This window comes from Oncorhynchus keta, unplaced genomic scaffold, assembly GCF_023373465.1.
Source record: "Oncorhynchus keta strain PuntledgeMale-10-30-2019 unplaced genomic scaffold, Oket_V2 Un_scaffold_938_pilon_pilon, whole genome shotgun sequence".
Lineage (NCBI taxonomy): Eukaryota > Metazoa > Chordata > Actinopteri > Salmoniformes > Salmonidae > Oncorhynchus > Oncorhynchus keta.
Window position 1 is genome coordinate 188,073 of NW_026291017.1, and position 20,668 is coordinate 208,740.

General features: G+C 43.5%; 2 protein-coding genes across 6 annotated transcripts in view; one reads left to right on the forward strand and one right to left on the reverse strand.

The window, feature by feature from the left end:
• Positions 1-15,777, forward strand: LOC118363203 (ATP-dependent RNA helicase DDX3X-like). Of its 3 annotated transcripts, XM_052517692.1 has the most exons (17): positions 1-329; positions 4,046-4,097; positions 4,761-4,811; positions 6,459-6,783; positions 6,920-7,027; positions 7,221-7,320; positions 7,569-7,704; positions 7,845-8,041; positions 8,505-8,665; positions 9,124-9,268; positions 9,508-9,652; positions 10,651-10,701; positions 11,550-11,731; positions 11,959-12,076; positions 12,195-12,348; positions 12,443-12,573; positions 12,735-15,777. In XM_052517692.1, the coding sequence occupies exons 1-17, from the start codon at positions 285-287 to the stop codon at positions 12,818-12,820; spliced, it is 2,187 nt and encodes a 728-aa protein (XP_052373652.1). In that variant the 5' UTR covers positions 1-284; the 3' UTR covers positions 12,821-15,777. The 3 variants fall into 3 exon arrangements, with proteins under 3 accessions (XP_052373652.1, XP_052373654.1, XP_052373653.1); XM_052517694.1 differs by lacking the exon at positions 4,761-4,811; XM_052517693.1 differs by lacking the exon at positions 10,651-10,701 and having other exon boundaries at positions 2-329.
• The window catches only part of LOC118363887 (dTDP-D-glucose 4,6-dehydratase-like), a 14,021-nt gene continuing 6,522 nt past the window's right edge, over positions 13,170-20,668 (reverse strand). For all 3 annotated transcript variants that reach the window (XM_035745170.2, XM_035745172.2, XM_035745171.2), the window contains 9 exons: positions 17,880-17,970; positions 17,608-17,750; positions 17,349-17,447; positions 17,194-17,253; positions 16,896-16,939; positions 16,622-16,787; positions 16,484-16,539; positions 16,254-16,351; positions 13,170-16,149 (listed from right to left, as the gene is read on the reverse strand). In XM_035745170.2, the coding sequence (XP_035601063.1) occupies positions 16,082-16,149; positions 16,254-16,351; positions 16,484-16,539; positions 16,622-16,787; positions 16,896-16,939; positions 17,194-17,253; positions 17,349-17,447; positions 17,608-17,750; positions 17,880-17,970 (825 nt within the window). In that variant the 3' untranslated portion in view covers positions 13,170-16,081. The remainder of the gene's footprint in view (positions 16,150-16,253; positions 16,352-16,483; positions 16,540-16,621; positions 16,788-16,895; positions 16,940-17,193; positions 17,254-17,348; positions 17,448-17,607; positions 17,751-17,879; positions 17,971-20,668) is intronic.

Below are 20,668 nucleotides of genomic sequence, written 5' to 3' on the forward strand. Positions count from 1 at the left end.
CTGGGTTCCTGCTTCTAGCTTCCATTACACCACGACACGCACCACCACCAGTTAGTAAGCGGTGTCGGTTTAAAGGCTTTTGACCAACTAACTATAGTGCCATGAACATAAGCAAAAACTAATTTACAGTAATATAATATATCAACTGTATCTTTAAGGTTGGTTCATTCATTCGGAAATTGACAAAATAAGAAAAGACGAGCGAAACCTAAGGGACGTCGACAACCCGGCAAACAAAGAGATCCCTTCTCGACGACAACATTTTTCCTCAATATTCTTTAGTTATGAGTCATGTGGCCGTCGAAAATTTACACGGTCTAGAACAGCAGGTGAGTTTTCGGTATTTATTTTGATTTGTGTTCATATCTATAACACGTAGAACGAGTCTGAAAATGCAGTCGTGGATACCAAGCTAGCTGGTTAGCTTTGCTCGCTAGCTACGTTAGCTGTAACTGCGTGTGTTGTCTAATCTCTGGGTAAAATGGAGGCCGGTGGGTGATAATGGTTGGTGACGATGGCGGTGCTTCACGTTCAACAATTCAGTATTTCTCACAATTGGATTGATCCTTAACTATACCTCAAAGACATGCAATCTAAACCCTATGTTCAATGTTGGTGACTTTCACTTTATCTTGCTTTTATTCACTTGAGCTGATTGTTAGCCTGCTTGCTAGTTTGGCCTCTAGTTAGCGTTAGGTACGTACGCTAACATGAAAGCTAGCTGGCTACATTTTCTTCTGCGTCACTGTGACATTGTTTTATTCCCGAATGAACAAATCGTGTTTATGCTTTGCACAGTTGCTGGCTAGCAACGAATGCATTGTTTGGGTTTGTGTTGTGCTATAGATTTTGTTGCCATGTTAAAGAACCTGTCATTGTTAAGTCAACCAGTTGTTTTTTGTCACCTGTAATGTTAGTCCAGCCGACAGTATCCAGGAAACCACCCATTCATTTGGTATGGAAGCATTATAAAATGAGTCTTGCTGTAACTGCATTTGCAAATGCAACATTTGTTTGTTCAATATGGTCAAACGTGGAAGATGAAACCTAACATAATTAGTAAGCTGTCATGACATTTTCTGATAGTCAGCAGATGCTTATTTGACATGTGCTTGGAAGTGTGAAAGGATGTTGGGTTGGTGGGGGCCAATTTATTTTGACACAGGAAATAAGACTCCCTTTGAGCCATGTTGGTCACGCTCCTTGATAACCTGTATTTGTCTGTTAAAGCAAAGGACTCGAGGGGAAGAACTTCGGTAGCCGGCTCTGTAACGTTAATTGGAGTGTTTTGTAAGGGTGTTAGGCAACGAAATCAAGCTATGGTTCTGGTGTTACACTTTGTATTCCATGTTATAGAGAAGCTTCTCATGAACACACAATACTTTATTTCCTGATGATAGGATTTACCATTGCTGATATCAAATGTTCAAGTGGTCTAAAAGGTCGCGACAGGTCACTGTCAGTCCCTAGTCATTGAAGGCACCAAATCACGTTAAACACATATTGTCCAATATTTCAAGACAGGGTGGTCATACTATTAGGACATTTTCGGGTCTGATATAGAACAGAGATTATTCAAATAACAATAAATGATTAATTTAAAATGCGCTGTTATGCAAATTAGGCACTTCATATGCAAACCAGGCAGTACAGAATACATCATTACTGTAATTTACACACACACAGTCTAATGGCGTCTGCATGCTTCCCATCCGCAATAATTTGGAACAGTTTGTACAATTATTATAACATGGTTACGTTTTTCAGTTTTTTTCATCGGCAGTTCACACCCCATGACATTCCAACGAGTAATATTTTTCACTTTAGAAATAATGCACCAATAATCTTTTACGTTTTTTTTTTTAAACGTCTTTGGCAACAACCTCAATGATTTACAGATTTCTTGAGTTGTCTATTTTGACCAAGTGGCTACGCCATCTGAAGATGGACAAAAGTACTATTGCATATTTTTTCTAGTTTTTCAAGCAGCCTTTTAAGGGAGTATACGAGCACACTCATTCAGCTTGCGACGCATGCCGAAGGCCTAAGACACTTCTCACTAAGTCTGAACTGTAACACGGAAAGCTACTGGTCTAATAATGTACACTACATGGTCAAAAGTATGTGCTCGTCGAAACATCTCATTTCAAAATCATAGGCATTAATGTGGAGTTGGTCCCCCCTTTGCTGCTACACCAGCCTCCACTCTTCTGGGAAGGCTTTCCACTAGATTTGAGAACATAGCTGCAGGGACTTGCTGCCATTCAGCCACAAGCATTAGTGAGGCCGGGCACTGATGGTGGGTGATTAGGCCTGGATTGCAGTCGGCGTTCCAATTCATTCCAAAGGTATTCGATGGGGTTGAGGTCAGGGCTCTTTGCAGGCCAGTCAAGTTCTTCCACACCGTTCGCCTCAAACCATTGATGTATGGGCCTCGCTTTGTGCACGGGGGCATTGTCATGCTGAAACAGGAAAGGGCTTTCCCCAAACTGTTGCCACAAAGGTGGAAGCACAGAATCATCTAGAATGTCATTGCATGCTGTTGCGTTAAGATCTCCCTTCACTAGAAATAAGGGGCCTATCCCAAACAGTTAACAGCCCCAGACCATTATTCCTCCTCCACCAAATCTTTACAGTTGGCACTACGCAAACCCAGATTTGTCCATCGGACTGCCAGATGGTGAAACATGATTCATCAAACCAAAGCACGTGTTTCCACTGCTCCAGAGTCCAAAGGAGGAAAGCGCTACACCACTCCAGCCAATGCGTTGTGCATGAGGATCTTAGGCTTGTGTGCGGCTGATCGGCCATGGAAATCCTTTTCATGAAGCTCCCGACTAACAGGTCTCGTGCTGATGCTTCCAGAGGCAGTTTGGAACTCGTTAGTGAGTGTTGCAACCGAGGACAGATTTGTACGTGCTTCAGCAGTCCCGTTCTGTTAACCAAATGACTTGACAGAAAGGTGGCATCTTATGACAGTGCCACGTTGAAAGTCGTTGATCTCTTCGGTGAGGCCATTCTACTGCCAATGTGTTTGTCTATGGAGATTGCATGGCAGTGTGCTCGATTTAAAAAAAAATTTTTTTATACACCTGTCAGCAACGGGTGTGGTTGAAATCCACTCATTTGAAAGGGTGTCCACGTACTTTTGTATTATAGTGTTTCATAAAGTACAGTATTGGGATTTTTGGACATTGGGTAACAGCTGATACTTTGTTTAAAAAATGCTATATGTTTTTTCTTTTAGTGATAACAGATTTGTTTACAGCATTTCTAACATTTTTAAAGCTTTTTTTTTTTTATACCTTGGTCCATTATTTCTCCCACATCGAACACCCTAGTTTTGGGTCTGTATTCCTGTAGCCCAGGGCTGCCCAACTTTCTTCCTGGAGATCTACTGTCCTGTAGGTTTTCAGTCCAATCCAAATTTAGCATATCTGATTCAGCTAGTTAATAAGGTCTTGTTGAGCAGCTAAAATGGTAGAATCAGGCGTGTTAAATTAGAGTTGGATGGTAGATCTCCAGGAAAAGGGTTGTGCAGCCCTGATCTAGCCTATTGGCAGTTTTGAGTGTCTGCCTTGTAAGAAAGTATATTTTGTTGCTTGCAAAGGTACACCCACAGTAGACTGCTCTGCAAAATGTACAATTGAAACTTACTGTATGGATTGTGGTGGTGGGGGGCAACGATACTAGACAGGGGAGTTCCCTGCTTCACATATGTATAATGGGGGAAGCACTGTAGTATAAGGGATATTCATGTCTTTCTGCTTTCTGGAGATCAACAGTTTGTCACACTTTATTTGGATAGTGTGACCATCTGTTGATAAGCAACTTCCGGCGTAGGTTAGGGAAAGGGTTGCGATAAGTGTTAGGGTTAGTGGATTGGTAGTTGAAATGTTACTGTAGAGCATCTATAGATGGTGTTACCCAGTTTTTGTCACCCTTTGTTTTGCAGCTTACTGACCTATGTGCATGTTTAGAATGACAATTATCCATAACAGTGTTTACAGTAGTACTTAACTATACGTTTCATTTTCTATTTCAGCTTGCTGTCCTAGGCTTGAACAATGCTGACGGGCAGGGCGGAGGCACTGGCAGTAAGTGATCTCTACTCTTTGAGCCAAAGGACATCTAGCTTGTGTTATGGTGATCCTTTTCTTTTTGATCACTTGGTCTGAAGCAGCCCTCACTTATCCTTTCATTCAGGGCCATTAGGTGGTTCAAGGACTGAATATAACCCCCCCAGGTTGCCTTTTAATACTTGTCAGATATTTTCAGACCGTAGAAGTGGTCTGAAGTTGAGCTGGGTTAGTGTTCTGAATTATTGGTACCGTCCAATCACGGGCCCATGAAACATCCCAGTTTGACATCACTGGCCTTTGTGGGAAAGAGACTAGAGTATGGAGCTTTAAACTATTGGGATTGACTCACATTTCCATCAGTATTACTAGGTTCATTTAGGTGTAAGATGCATTAAGTGATTTTAATTTCACTTGTTTATTTTTAGCCAAATCATGCTCTTATCATTTATGAAATGGCATAAACGCCATTAAGTTTTCAGTTTCCTTATTTGGGGTACAAGACAGTTTACATTTTTTATTTTATTATTTGTTTAATTAAACAGGCCAGAGGCTACTTAATACCTATTAAATTAAAGGGATTGAGACATCCCTAGAATAAGACTAGGAACCCATTAGACCTGTGACGTTTGTCCATTTGTGTACAGTACTGCCCTTGTGTTCACAAGTCTGTCTCTCTAGGGACCTGTTACATTCCACCTCATTTACGGCACCAAGAGGCTTCCAAAAATGGTAAGTGTCGTCCCCCCATCAACACTAGCACCTCTATGAGGTATGCCAGTTGGACACTGTAAAAATGCCCTGGCCCCCTAGTGGTCAAGAATGCCATAATGAATTGTGGTGGCCCATAATAAACATTTCACTAAATTGATTGAGCAAGCAACAATGCTGTGAAATTCCCTCAACTAAAAAGCAGACTATTAGCTTTAGTTTTATCTTGACCATTTATTCTCGCTGGGCTGGGACATGGTCAGCTAGAGGGTGACCTGGATGTATTGATTTTCTCCACTATTTGGAAACAATGGCGTAAAGGTTGCGTTAGAATCCCCATCTTATACAGCCAGCTGCTTGTTTTTATTTAATCCCAAAAGTCACTACAGGAAGACAGACACACAACCGTGCATATCCATTGTCCTGGAGTCCATTTTGTGACAGCATCTGGGAACTGCGTTGACAAACCATCAACCACTCCATTTCCCTGCTCTTACTGGCCAACATTCGCTGTACATCGGCAGCATGTTTTCATTATGAAGCCCCCCCCAATGACGTTTTTTTTTTGCAGCAGATGCTTTTTCTAGACCGAGCGCTTTGTCAATGGCACCAGGAAGCTATAAGTCCCTTTACAGTTTGCTGTCCTAGGCTTTACAGTCCTCTCTTTGGCTGAGGGTAGCTCTGGCATTTTTTTATTGTAAATGTTATCTTTATTTTATTCTGCATGTTTTAATTAAATTGCCTACCAGAACAGTGGTCTCACTCAATTCGATTAGAAAACAAGGCCACGTGCATTTAGACAAGGGGACTGGAGGCTCTCAAATTACATCTTCAAAACCACATTCCCATGGGTGAAACGAAGACATGACTGGCTTTTTCCTGCATTAAGGGTGTTGGCATCCGCTCACATGCTTACATTTTGTTCAAACACAAAACAGCCTCCATTAGTTATGTCATTCCAACATACCGCTTAATTGCAAGTTTCCATTTATTTGTGTGGAATTTGAAGTGGTAGGTTTTTAGCAAATTAATGCTGCTTGCATAACAAATGTTCCTTAATCGGGACCCTAGTTCATGAGCCAAATTATTGACTTGTGTATACTGTTTTGTATGGCTTGTGCATCGTTTACTGGGAAAATAAGCCAGGTCCTTTTTAATTGAATTATTTCCCTTTTCAGAGGCATCCATGAGGTAACAAGTGGTGGGTATCTGGGATGTTAAAGCCAAAGGAACCAAGAAGGGCGTGGTTCCATTGTGCCCCTAACTCCTACTAGCTCTAAAGGACCTCAACACATTTCTTACAGCCATCCAGGTCGTTCTAATCTGTTAACATAGAAAGGTTAAGGGGAAGTAGCTAGAGGCTGAAATGGAACTAGGTCTACTTGGTCCAAATGTCTCTTCCTATAGGGTCCGTTACTGCCTACTGTCGTTGTGCCCTTGAGTAAGGCACTACCTCTAAGTGCTCTAGGGGTGCTGCTCTGCCGCTGCCCCTGTGTTGCTCCCAGCCTGTGGTGTCTGAGATTGGGTACTGTGACAGCAATAACTAAAGAATATCTGTGCAAATGGACCAATAAACAAAGTATTGTATTGACTGCGTGTGAGGAGGAAACCCTCTTGTACATTGGGAGTCACCATGTCTCCCCTCTTTCCTTTCTGTTTTTACCCAAGATATGCCTGGTGGTTGGGACGGCGGACGCAGCAACGGCTTCGTGCAGAATGGTTACCATGACAACCGCATGAATGGGGGCAACCGGTACAACAGTGGCCCGCCTCGCATGGAGAGGGGCAGGGGGGGTGGAGGTTTCCGTGGCGGCAGGGGCGGGTCCTACAACCCGGTACAGCCTATGCAGAATGTCGGCATGTTTGGAGTCTACGACAACAAAGATGGCGGCAGCTGGAACACGACTAAAGATGCTTACACCAGCTTCGGCGCGCGTCCTGATAGGGGGAAGTCTGCTTTTTTCAACAACGGCGGGAGTGCGCCCCGAGGAAGGTGAGAACTAGAGAATTCACTCCCAAGCCCTTAGCCAACAGTTTTCAGATTCCTCAGAGTCCAGGGCTGTACCATGAGGCAACTCATTAGCAAGCTAGCCCTTCCTTGACCCCTGTGGTTATGTTATGCTTGACAGTTACCAGCGTGGAGGGTTTGGAGGCAGTGGAAACAGCCGCTGGGTGGAGGAGTCCAGGGACGACGAGGACTGGTCCAAACCCACTCAGGCCAATGAGCGCCTGGAACAGTGAGTGGTAACCTAACCTACCCCCCCCTTTCTGCATACTAATGGTATTTCAATAATGAGGAGTTAACAATGTCATTTTACAATAAATCACTATCTGCTGTCCCTGTCCTTTACCAATATCCCCTCTCGTTAAAATGGTCAAGTAGACCTTTCTGTCACTTTCCTGACCTTCTGTGTTTCTGCTTCTCCACAGGGAGCTGTTCGCTGGTGGCAACACAGGGATTAACTTTGACAATTATGATGACATTCCTGTTGAGGCCACTGGCCAAAACTGCCCCCATCACATTGACAGCGTGAGTCCCCAAGTATTCTAGCCAAATAACCCTGTCTCAGATCCAGTAGCCCTCATGTCCTATTAGTCAGCATTTTGTTAGTATTCTTCAAAACCAGAAGTGTTTTCCATGGGCTCTACTGAGCAGCTTGTGTGGTGCTGTTGATCCCCCTGCCCATATCCTTCCCCCTGAAACAGAGTTGTGTGAAAGCTGTTGTGTGAAAGCTGTTTTGTGCTCATTTGAGTGACTGGTTCGTCTTCGTATTTCAGTTCCAAGACGTAGAGATGGGAGAGATCATAATGAGTAACATCGCCCTGACCCGCTACACTCGGCCCACTCCGGTCCAGAAGTACGCCATTCCAATTATCAAGAACAAGAGGGACCTGATGGCCTGTGCCCAGACAGGTTAGAACAAGACCAAACTACAACCACTCCAAATTGGATTGGTCTGGAGAGCTATATGCAGATATGACTTACGATAACTGTATTGTACTGTAGTTGATTTAAGTATAGGTATATGACTAATATAAACTGTGGTCTCTCAGGTTCCGGTAAGACTGCTGCGTTCCTGTTGCCTGTACTGAGTCAGATCTACACTGAAGGCCCAGGAGAAGCCCTCGCTGCCCAGAAGTCTGGAGGACAGGACAACGGAAAGTATGGTCGCCGTAAGCAGTACCCCCTCGCTCTGGTCCTGGCCCCCACCAGAGAACTGGCCCTGCAGATCTATGAAGAGGCCAGAAAGGTAAGCAACTGCCCCTCCCCCACACCTGGGATGTTATTTGCGGGTGTAGCAAAATGCTTGACACATCCACACACACAGAGAGGACAGACATCCCATCAGCATCAATACCAGCTAGGTCGGTAGCGGTCTGCCAGTGGCCCTCTGTCTCTTTGTCTCTGTTTTTGTGTTGACGGCCAACCAGCCAAGGTTGTAATTAAGGAACTGTAGTGAAACACACAATCATTGTTTGTGCTCTCCTTTCTCCTCTCTTGTCCCTTTCCCTGCCTTCTCTCTCTGTACCCCGTATTCCTTCTCTCTCCATCTCTGTACCCCGTATTCCCTCTCTCCCTTCTCTCTCCATCTCTGTACCCCGTATTCCCCCTCTCCCTTCACTCTCCATCTCTGTACCCCGTATTCTCTTCTCTCTCTCTCCATCTCTGTACCCCGTATTCTCTTCTCTCTCTCTCCACCTCTCCTGCTGTAGTTTGCATACCGGTCCCGTGTGCGTCCTTGTGTGGTGTACGGAGGGGCTGACATTGGCCAGCAGATCAGAGACCTGGAGCGAGGCTGTCACCTGCTGGTGGCTACACCTGGACGCCTGGTGGACATGATGGAGAGGGGCAAGATCGGCCTCGACTACTGCAAGTGAGTAGACTTCCAACATGCTGGACTGCTGGCAGACTGAGCTGTCTGAGATATAACTTTTGGTTCTTGACTTCATTGTTTTTGAAGAGGTGCAGACAAGTTACAAAGCCCCAGGACCCAGTCACTAGGCACTTTACCTAGATGAATAACATAAGCCTTATTCATATTGGATTAGTTTTACTGGGGGAGATGGGAGTTATCTAATAATGTGAACAAATAAACACATCTGTAATTTAAGTCCTGTCCATATCTTCCATGTCAGTCATTTTTAAATCGCAGGAGAGTAATAAATCCAGCTGGAAAAACCTATCATTTTTCAACTATCTCCTGATGCAGCTTATTAGACTACTGATTAGTTGAATTGGCCTGCTGGACAGGAAAGGAATACTACATGCCCATAAGTCTCTGACTGATGGGAAAACAGGTCTACAGCCAATCCCTGACCCTGTCTCTGTTAGTTACCTGGTGCTGGATGAGGCTGACCGGATGTTGGACATGGGTTTTGAGCCCCAGATCAGACGCATCGTGGAGCAGGACACCATGCCCCCTAAAGGCATCCGTCAGACCATGATGTTCAGCGCTACCTTCCCCAAGGAGATCCAGGTACTCACACCCACATGGTGTTCAACTCCCTTTCCTAAAGAGATCATGGTACATGAACAATAATTGTTACTCTCCAGTCCCCACAATTGCTTATGTATTTGTCAAAAGTATTGTGCTTAATGAGGAAAGGTGTTATTTGCCATATGTCCTCTCTATGGTGTATTAACCCACCTTTCCACACACATAATAAACTGTCCTCCATGTTGGCTCCACAACAATAACACAAACCCCTCGGTCAGATCCTGGCGCGTGACTTCCTGGAGGAGTACATCTTCCTGGCTGTGGGACGTGTGGGCTCCACCTCCGAGAACATCACCCAGAAGGTGGTGTGGGTGGAGGACGGTGATAAGAGATCCTTCCTCCTGGACTTGCTCAATGCTACAGGTAACTAACTACCTGGACTATACTTGTCACTGGCTCAACCCCCTCTCCCGTCCCTGTCTGTTAGTGTTACTTACTGGAACTTTTACTTGTAGTGCAGGGTTTCTCAAAGCTCATCCTGGGGACTCGCTCACGGTGTTCTGGATTTTATTCCAATTGAGCAACAATTGTATATACATTGATATGTGGTTGGTAAGGGCATTCAGTTATCTGAAGGAAGCTTTGATTGGTTGAAATTCAATTGAAATGAAAACCAGCGTGGACAGTGGGTGTTTGAGGACTGGAGTTGAGAAACCCTGTGTTTGAATAGTCCCTGTGTCTAATGAATATGTTGACTTGATCAGTTGGGCTAGGTGGAATCTGCAACGGCATTATTTCCCAACATCAGCTAACTAAAATCTAACTAAATCCTGAAGCTAATCATTGTTTGAATATGCGAACATGTCTTTGATAGGACAACTTCCCAGCAGATTCCACCTGCTCCTAACACTTGGCTAGTTCCTGATTTTAAAGCTTGTCAGATGTAAGTTATAGATCTTAGAAGATGGGTAACCATTCAGCTGGGATGGTCTAGTATTGATTGCATTAGGTATTCTGTTCTTTCAGATGGTCATAAGCCTGGGTTGTGTTCAGTGGGCAGTTTGTGTGTTGAACGTGACCCAGTGTTGGTAATGTCATAGGGTCTGATGTGAGGTGAAGACTTGTAATTCTAGCTTAGGCATGTTGGCTATCATAAACTTACCCTGCCTAGTATCCCCAACCCCCAGTTACTCCTATGCAGAGCCATGTACACAGAGTTCAGGAAACCATCCTCCATGTTGGCACCAAATGTTCCTCAACAATAACATTCTAATAATGAGGTCGTATTGGAACTTGTTGGTACCATTAATGGCGGCCATTGGATTTTCTGAACTCTGTTGGCTAACCTCCCCCTTTTTAATGTCACTTATGAACTGTTGAAACTGCAATGAGTTTATCATCGGGTTTGGTTTTATCCAAAGTCATTCCGAGCGAAGTTCAGGACAATGCAGGTGAAAACATAGAGAAACCTGGTAAGTAGGAATTTATTATTACTAAAGTGGATGTAGAAGCTTGTATCTCATTTCATATTTCAGTTTATTGATTTATTGCTTGGCCTGTATTGGTTACCCATAGTAGTCATCCATTTGTGTCCAGACGAGAAGGTCCCATTGGTTCGGATCAGCCATCTAGTGTGGTTGTCATTGTGAGGTCATTCGCTGTTTTGAAGGGTGTTGTCTCCTTTGTGTGTGTGTGTGGGGGGGGTTGATTTGGGAATCTGTGACTGTTCATTTGCCTTGCCCACACCCTGCTTGCTACTGCAATCATATGCCATTTCCTACACGTATGCTTTTGTTATGATGGCCATGGCAGCTTGCAAAACGTTCACTGCAGGTAGAAAAATCAATAACATGATCCACTATTCTACCAGATGGAGAAACATGTTCAAACATATATCATCTGAATGGGCTGTAACATTTTAAACATTTTGAAGAAGCCCTCCCTCCGGTCATCATGCATCACGACTCACTGTAGAGTAGCCCGACACAGCTTTAGATATGCAGCTTTTCTTTGCCAGAGCCTCCGTCTCAGCAACACTGGATGTTTCTCCTCTCTCTAAACACCTGTGGTGATTCAGCCCCCTCCTTTCCTCTCAGATCCTCAACCACAGGGGGTAGTGGGTAGATGCTGTTTCCATACCTGTAATGTCTCCCCTGGGGCTCGTTTAGGAGGGTTCTGAGCAAGCACTGAACTTGGCAGATAGAAATGCCACGAATAGACCTGACGCTAACCCTCCCATGTCGGAAACCGTTTGTTATACAGAATCTATTTCTATCTGAACATTTTTAAGCAGTGACTCACCGGTCATCCTTCTCCCCAGGTAAGAACTCTCTGACGCTGGTGTTTGTGGAAACCAAGAAGGGAGCGGATGCCCTGGAGGACTTCCTGTACCGTGAGGGTTACGCCTGCACCAGTATCCATGGCGACCGCTCCCAGAGGGACCGAGAGGAGGCTCTGCACCAGTTCCGCTCGGGACGCTGCCCCATCCTGGTTGCCACAGCGGTGAGTCTGCAAGCTGACATTTTGGTTTGAATTCTACAGCTCTGTTACAGGTCAAATATATTGGTTGACAAATGATAAAGCGAAACACTAGATCTTTGGCCTCATACTGTTCAAGGCCTGCTCTTTGTTTTGCAATATGGTTGCATGTTGGGGTCATTTAAAAAGGGAGCTAAAATGCTTCTGTTCAAACAAGAAGGCCAATAGTTGTATTCGGTCTCATGTACCAGGTGGCTGCCCGTGGCCTGGACATCTCCAATGTCAAGCACGTCATCAACTTTGACCTGCCCAGCGATATAGAGGAGTACGTCCACCGTATTGGCCGTACTGGACGTGTGGGCAACCTGGGTAAGCCTCTACAACATTCAAGAACTCTCCACTCACCACTCAGCGACACGTAATGCACTTTTTTTTTTTATTTAGATAACTATTTGACTGTAACATGGTGAACCCTCTCCTCTCCCAGGTCTGGCCACGTCATTCTTCAACGATAAGAATGGCAACATCACCAAGGACCTTCTGGACATCCTAGTGGAGGCCAAACAGGAAGTACCCTCCTGGCTGGAGAGCCTGGCCTATGAACACCAGCACAAGAGCAACACCCGCGGACGCTCCAAGAGGTACACACACATGCACAGTCCTACATAAAGGAGCAGAAGTACAAGGGTTTAGAGACGATTCACTCTCTTAATCACCGACTCATCCTCTGTTTAGGTTCACCTCTGGTGGCTTCGGAGCCAGGGACTACCGTCAGACCAGTGGTGGCGGCAGCACTGGAGGGTTCGGGGGTCGTGGTGGACGCCAGCCCAGTGGGCATGGAGGAAACCGTGGATTTGGTGGCGGCGGTAAATATCCATTAAAACAACAGTAAATATTACTGTTGGTCTGTGTCATAAGAATTGTGGGATAGACCAAGTCCAAGAGTTGGTGTTTTAATTCCAACCATGCTCCAACACAGTCCTTATTCTCCTTCTAACACTGTCCTGATTCCCACCCCACATCACAGGTGGCTTTGGAGGCAACTTCTACAGCAGTGACGGCTATGGAGGAAACTACTCTCATCAGGGGGGAGTGGACTGGTGGGGCAACTAAACATCCCTCTAACCCTATCTCCCTACACCTTCTTTCTCCTCCCCTCACCATCGCAGTGGGTCGCACCACGCCAAACTCACTGATAAGGAAACCACATGTGTAACCTAAGCCAGACTATATAAACCCCTGTGTAGCTTCCAAACAGACTGCAGTACATTACCAGCTGTGATTCTCTGACCGCTTTTCCAAAAAATGGAGCTGAGAGACGGGGGACCGAGTGGACAGTTGACCAAGAGGAAAGCTGGAGCCACTGAGCGATTCCTAAAGAAACATGGCACCGCCAGGCTCTGGAATCATCGTGTGGCCGCCCGTAGTGACTATAGCGTATTTAGGATCTTGGGACTTGCAGTTCTTTTTTTTTTTTTCACTACAACTGCTTTTTCTTTCTTTGTAACAAAACAAACTGAGGATCATTTGTTTGTAAATGTACTGTGCCTTTAACAATTAGATTGTTTTATCTGTATTTTCTTTTAAGCGTCATAACTGGCTAAAACCTGGCCAACAAGAACTAAATTATATATTTTTTGTTTTGGGGTTTAAATGTGGTTTTGTTATTTTATTCGGAAGGAAAACAAAATAAGCTTGAACTAAATATCAAACCTTGGCAAACACTGAGATGACATGACTTTTGAGTGAGTCATTTGTCCATTTGAGATTCAAATTTGTCACAGGGTAATTTGATGGCTCAAACTAGCTTCGACTGCATGTTGCAGCCATCCTATGAGAATTCCACTATAGGTTTTCAAACCCTTGTGTGACAAAAGTGCACTTCAAGGGAAAAATAGAGTTCAAAATATTTTTCGCTCACTCTATCCTGGAGAGGAATATGGTAGTCTTCACTAAATGAGCCATTCCAGTTGTACAATTTTAAAATATGGTATGTCCATACATACAAGCTATTTGAGCAAGTCGATGCTCAAAAGTTTAGTTCCCCACTAAAAAATTGACTTGGCATTGTGGCACCTAGTGAAGCAACTTCTAGCTGCCTGGTGGGTGAATTTAGTTTTTGATTGAGCTTTTTTACTTAAACATTTTGAAGGATGGAAATTGACAAATCTCCATCCTTCTGAGAGAATGTTTCTTAAACTGGTCAATTCTAAAACGGCGCTTGCCATATAGAAAGTGAAGTTCGAATGGTTGCCATAGGACCACACAGTAACCTGGGTGGCTTTGCTTTTTGTCAAGGCCATCCTGGGATGAAATACGCATGCAAGTGTTGTTGTTTTTTGGTCAAGGAGTTTAAAAAAAAAATGCAAAAGGAAATTCTGCAGCAGGCTTTTATTTCATTACAAAATGTCGTTCTCTTACACCTTTTAATTTAGTTCTCTTTTTCAAGCTGCGTTCGAATCCGAAGGCCATTCTCGGGTTAACTGTTTAAAGACACAAGCTCTTCCTCCTCAGAGAGCGTAGGAAGGTCAGAAGTTACGGGTTAAGGGTCAGCAATGTACAGACGAGCAAACTGAACTGCACACGTAGCAAAGGGTGATGGGAAGTGCAGTCTATTTACCAGTGCACCATTTTAAGAGGCAATGACGTTTTCCTGTGTATGCTGGCTGGTGAATCTAGCCCACGTGACCCGGCCAAAGACGGGGTGCTTTATCTATCCTTCATTCTGACACAGAACCAATGCAGCTATTCTTCCCTTTGTAGGGTTGGGCCGCCTTGATGTATTATGTAAAACCACTGGCCAGTTTACTACTATAGCTGGCATCCAGGCTTCCTCCGTATATAGGAGGGAGGCCCAACGTTGGCTAGAAAATGGCATTTTAAGTGCAATCGGTATATATTCTCAGTGTGTCTGTCGTGCCTTGACATTTTGAATCAATAAGTGAGGTGGTGGTTATGAAGCAGATGCACTGACAGTATTGTGTTAACTTATGATTGAATGGTGCTACCTAAGTTAGGTCTAGGCCCCTTTGTGATGTTAATGGCCATCAAGTTCTCAAAAAAAAAACATTTTATTGCACATCTAGAGTTTTATATAAATGTCTTGAGTGTGTGTCCTTAAAGCTTCCGAATTTTGTGTGAGGAGATTGTGAAAAACGCAGCTTGTTTACGAAAGGGGAAGGGTTATCACTATTTAAACCAGGATTTATTTGGGACCAGGGGTTAGTTCAGTAGCAGTCTGAGAATTGAGCTATTTGCACACAGATTACTAGATTCTACTTTTGCTGCTAGTTTGTGTAATTTATTAAGCATTTTTGAGAAATATTTATTTTTATAAGCCTAAAGTGATAGTTTAAGAAACTTGACCAAAAGACAGTACAAAAACACTGGCACTTGAATGTTGAATGTCACCGGTATGCGTGGAAATTTATATTTTTCGGGGTAGTGTGAGCTTTTTAATGTCAGTCATATTGGACTCAAATCAAAATCCACACCTGTTACTTATAGTAGTACTGGCCACATGGCCTCACCGTCTAATCAACCTTAACGTTTAATTGGCGAACAAAATTCGAAAAACAACCAATGCCAAGGTTTGGATAAAAGTGATAACATTTTCTAAAAAATATTGTACCAGTGCAAGAAGTGTCCAGATTCTCTCCAATTCAATTTGCTTTTCCTTGTTTTTGAGTTGTTTTTTTTCCTCCCCCAGCGAATGTCTGGCACATGGTAATCTTAAGGAGAAAAAAACGTGGTTCTGCTCTGTTGTATATGCATATTTGGGCCTCCGTGTGTGTTCTGTGGAGTGTGGTGAGTCTTACAGTAACATTGGCTGACTGAGTCTGAAAAGTAAAGGTTTGGATGAAACGTATGAATGGAAATGTGAAGCTGCAGAGAGGAGAGGTTGGAGAGTTTTCGGCTGGCCAGACACTCCCCTGAACGCCACTGAGTCGCCCACTAGTTTGTATTTGCTTTATGTACTAGTTTAGAGGCTGTGCACTGCACGAGAAAACACCTGTGCATTTATTGTATGATTTTACCAAAATTAAAAGTTTTGACTTGCAAATACTTAACCAACTTTTGTATTTTGTCTTTGCATATCTGGAGTTTAATATTCAACATTCAAGCCTGCGCTATAAAGTTATTGACTATGATAAATAATACATTCCACCTTCATTAGTAAAACATTTACAAAAATAAGTGTTCCCTTGCACACCCACAGTGATTGAGATGCTGGTTTGACTAGTGGAGGTCAACAACCATAATTAAGACTGATTGAACCAGGTCTGGAACAAAAGCCAGCAACACCCTTTTTGCTCTCCAGGAACAGGGTTGGCGGCCACGAATACAGGAAGAGGATCTATGTGCTTATTGGGCTCAAAGGTAATTGGTTGGTCTTCTGGTGACATCTGGCCAGAAGTCTGGATTCTCTTGGTACCATTTGACTGAAAAACCAATGGAGAGGACACTTTAGAGATTCACCATTTGTGCTAAACTATATGAAAGTCAATCTAAGGAATCCATAGAGTAATGTGTTCATGTACTGTACCTGTCCTTCTGATGCCCTCTGCCCATGACACTGCAGGCTTCCAGCCCAGCCTCCACAGCTTCTCACAGTTCACAGGGTACCTGAGGTCAACCACTGGCCTTGGGTGGGCGAGAGGTTCAACAATGTCAGTGTCTTAGGAGCCAATCACACAGCCTGCCTTTCTCACTGGTTTCCATGGCAAAGACATGCTCTGAAAAGTGTTTAGTGGGATCCACTTAAACTTCACTCACCGGTCAGGCACAAACTCCAGCCAGTCGTCCAGTTCTGCATCAGGTACATGCCTGACCTGTAACACACACTATTAGCAGATGTCTTTCAGTGGCTCAGTAAAGAGGACTACAGTGTGACCAGACACACACTTCACCTACCATCTTGATAAGTTCTCTGGCTAGTTGAATGATGGATATTTCGAAGTCGGTCCCGATGTTGTAGGTTTCTCCCACCGTCCCCCTCTCCAGGATAGTGTGGAATGCTTCAATGGCATCATCCACGTACAGGAAGTGGCGAGATTGAGGGCTGGTCCCTTGAATGGTACTGTCGCAAAGAAAGCATCTGGATATGTAGGCTTTATTTGAAATAATAACATATGAAGTAAAAGATGCCCACAGTCTGGGATGATGTCAGTGCTCTCAAAGTATTTACCATTTTTTGTTCAGCTGAAGGAAGGACACGAATTTTGGAATGACCTGGGGGTAAAAAAACAAACATTTGAGACATCTTAAAAGGCCAGACACACAACAGAAATATATAGAACTGTGGTTCACAACCAGGGGTACTAGGACCACTAGGGGTACTTGAGAAGACTCATGAAACCATAGGGTTACTGGTAGAATACACAGAGGGTACTTCAGAGGTACTCCGGGCAGAGAAATTCAGTTGGTGGTACAGTAACCGAAAAAGGTTGGGAACCACTGATATAGAATATAGATACTATATTGACCTTCTCCAAGTACTGTCTGGGTCCATATACATTATTGCTCCTTGTTATTATAACAGGAAACTGAAAGAAAAAAAAAAATATTAATACAAAACTGTACATTCCTCACAGAAAAACTTGGTAATAATTGTGGTATGTCTGTTGACAGTATTTACTACCTTGTGTCTCTCCCTGTAGGACAATACAAGACACTCAGCAGCTGATTTAGACACAGAGTATGGGTTGTTGGGTCTTCTTGGGCTGGTTTCATCTAATTCCTACATGGTGATAAAAGCGACCACATTTAACACCAGGGACCTACAGTACTACAAAGAACCGTAAGTGGCAAAATAAGTTGAAGTGGCACTCTGAACTTGGGAGTTCAAATGTAAATGTGGCATACACGGATAACAGTGAAAATGATATGAGTGGACTGACCTTATACAGACTCTCTCCATACACCTCATCTGTACTAATGTAAATAAACTTCTCCACCATGGCCTCAAAAGCTGCTTTCAGTAGCATCCTTGTCCCCTCCACGTTCACCATGTGGTATCTGGACGGCCATAAGAAGGATGTCTCTGAAAAGGGGGCACAGAAACATATGGATGAATGTCTTGCTCTATGGGTCACTGAGTGTTGTCAACAATGCCTTTGATTGTTTTGGCATGGTAACAACACAATCTAAACAGTAAAACGTCATTTCTTACCAACATGTGTTTGAGCCGCAAAGTGAAAGACGACATCGATGTTTTCTGTGGCAAACATGTGTTTTAACAAGCATGGATTGCATATATCCCCCTGTTAAAGAAAAGGGACAAACCATGACACATATTCAAGCTAACAGCCTTTATGAATTTTGAAAGATTTTTTTTTACAATAGACAAAAAACAATAAACAACTTAACATTCATAAATTTCCAAACATTAATCACACCATATGTACTCAGACCCAAATGTTCCCACCGTAACCACACAATATGTTGCTTGTATCGCTTTTAAGACTTTGCCCCATATGACTTCAAATGGTCTTCTTTTGTTTCTGTCCTCGACAGATTTTTTCAATATTTAAATAATAAAGCATTTGATTCTTCCATTCTCTTAACGTTGGAGTATCATTATACTGCCAGTATTTAAGTAATAGTTTATTCAATATAATTGTCCAACCCATTCGGTATTTGACCGCACCCCTATATGCCATGTCTTGAAATATGCAGAAAGATGGATTAAAAGTAAACTTACATTGTAAAACTTCTGACAACTAGCTTTCCAACTTCACCCATAACTTTTGGACCATAGCATTCCCAGAAGGCTTGAATTATTGAGTCATTGTTAGTTTTACACTTAAGACATTACTCTGCCGTTGTGCTGTAGAATTTGTGATTTTCGTCTCTTGTATTGTATACATTAGTTTATACTGGATTAAGCGTATATTGTCAATAACTGTAATTTTGTTTGTTATGTTCCAACACTCCATCTTGTGCCAATATCAGTTATTTTTAAGTCTTGGTTCCATTAGTTTATATATTTTTTTTCTAAGACATTGTTAGTTTAATAGGCTTTTCTTGACTCAAATAGGATTCCCTCAATATTGCTCAGATGTCCAAAAGCTTTCAGGTCAAAATGTTGAGATATAAAAACAAATATATATATATATTTCACCTTTATTTAACCAGGTAGGCAAGTTGAGAACAAGTTCTAATTTACAACTGCGACCTGGCCAAGATAAAGCAAAGCAGTTCGACACATACAACAACACAGTCTATTGTTTGTTTACTCAACACATGGAGTAAACAAGCATACCGTCAATAATACAGTAGAAAAACAAGTCTATATACAGTGTGTGCAAATGAGGTGAGATAAGGGAGGTAAGGCAATAAATAGGCCATGGTGGTGAAGTAAATACAATATAGCAATTAAACACTGGAATGGTAGATGTGCAGAAGATTAATGTGCAAAGTAGAAATACTGAGGTGCAAAGGAGCAAGATAAATAAATAAATACAGTAGGGGATGAGGTAGTTGTTTGGGCTATTTACAGATGGGCTATGTACAGGTTCAGTGATCTGTGAGCTGCTCTGACAGCTGATGCTTAAAGCTAGTGAGGGAGATAAGTGTCTCCAGTTTCAGTGATTTTTGTAGTTTGTTCCAGTCATTGGCAGTAGAGAACTGGAAGGAGAAGCGGCCAAAGGAGGAATTGGCTTTGGGGGTGACCAGTGAGATATACCTGCTGGAGTGCGTGCTACGGGTGGGTGCTGCTATGGTGACCAGCGAACTGAGATAAGGCAGGGCTTTACCTAGCAGGGTCTTGTAGATGACCTAGAGCCAGTGGGTTTGGCGACGAGTATGAAGCGAGGGCCAGCCAACGAGAGCATACAGGTCGCAGTAGTATGCGTGGCCACGCACGCCTCCAACTCAATCATCAAGTTTGCGGACGACACAACAGTGGTAGGCTTGATTACCAACAACGACGAGACGGCCTACAGGGAGGAGGTGAGGGCCCTCGGAGTGTGGTGTCAGGAAAATAACCTCACACTCAACGTCAACAAAACTAAGGAGATGATTGTGGACTTCAGGAAACAGCAGAGGGAACACCCCCTATCCACATCGATGGAACAGTAGTGGAGAGGGTAGCTAGTTTTAAGTTCCTCGGCATACACATCACAGACAAACTGAATTGGTCCACTCACACTGACAGCGTCGTGAAGAAGGCGCAGCAGCGCCTATTCAACCTCAGGAGGCTGAAGAAATTCGGCTTGTCACCAAAAGCACTCACAAACTTCTACAGATGCACAATCGAGAGCATCCTGGCGGGCTGTATCACCGCCTGGTACGGCAACTGCTCCGCCCTCAACCGTAAGGCTCTCCAGAGGGTAGTGAGGACTGCACAACGCATCACCGGGGGCAAACTACCTGCCCTCCAGGACACCTACACCACCCGTTGTTACAGGAAGGCCATAAAGATCATCAAGGACATCAACCACCCGAACCACTGCCTGTTCACCCCGCTATCATCCAGAAGGCGAGGTCAGTACAGGTGCATCAAAGCTGGGACCGAGAGACTGAAAAACAGCTTCTATCTCAAGGCCATCAGACTGTTAAACAGCCACCACTAACAGTGTGAGTGGCTGCTGCCAACACACTGTCATTGACACTGACCCAACTCCAGCCATTTTAATAATGGGAATTGATGGGAATTATGTAAATATATCACTAGCCACTTTAAACAATGCTACCTTATATAATGTTACTTACCCTACATTATTCATCTCATATGCATATGTATATACTGTACTCTACATCATCGACTGCATCCTTATGTAAATCATGTATCACTAGCCACTTTAACTATGCCACTTTGTTTACTTTGTCTACACACTCATCTCATATGTATATACTGTACTCGATACCATCTACTGTATGCTGCTCTGTACCATCACTCATTCATATATCCTTATGTACATATTCCTTATCCCCTTACACTGTGTATAAGACAGTAGT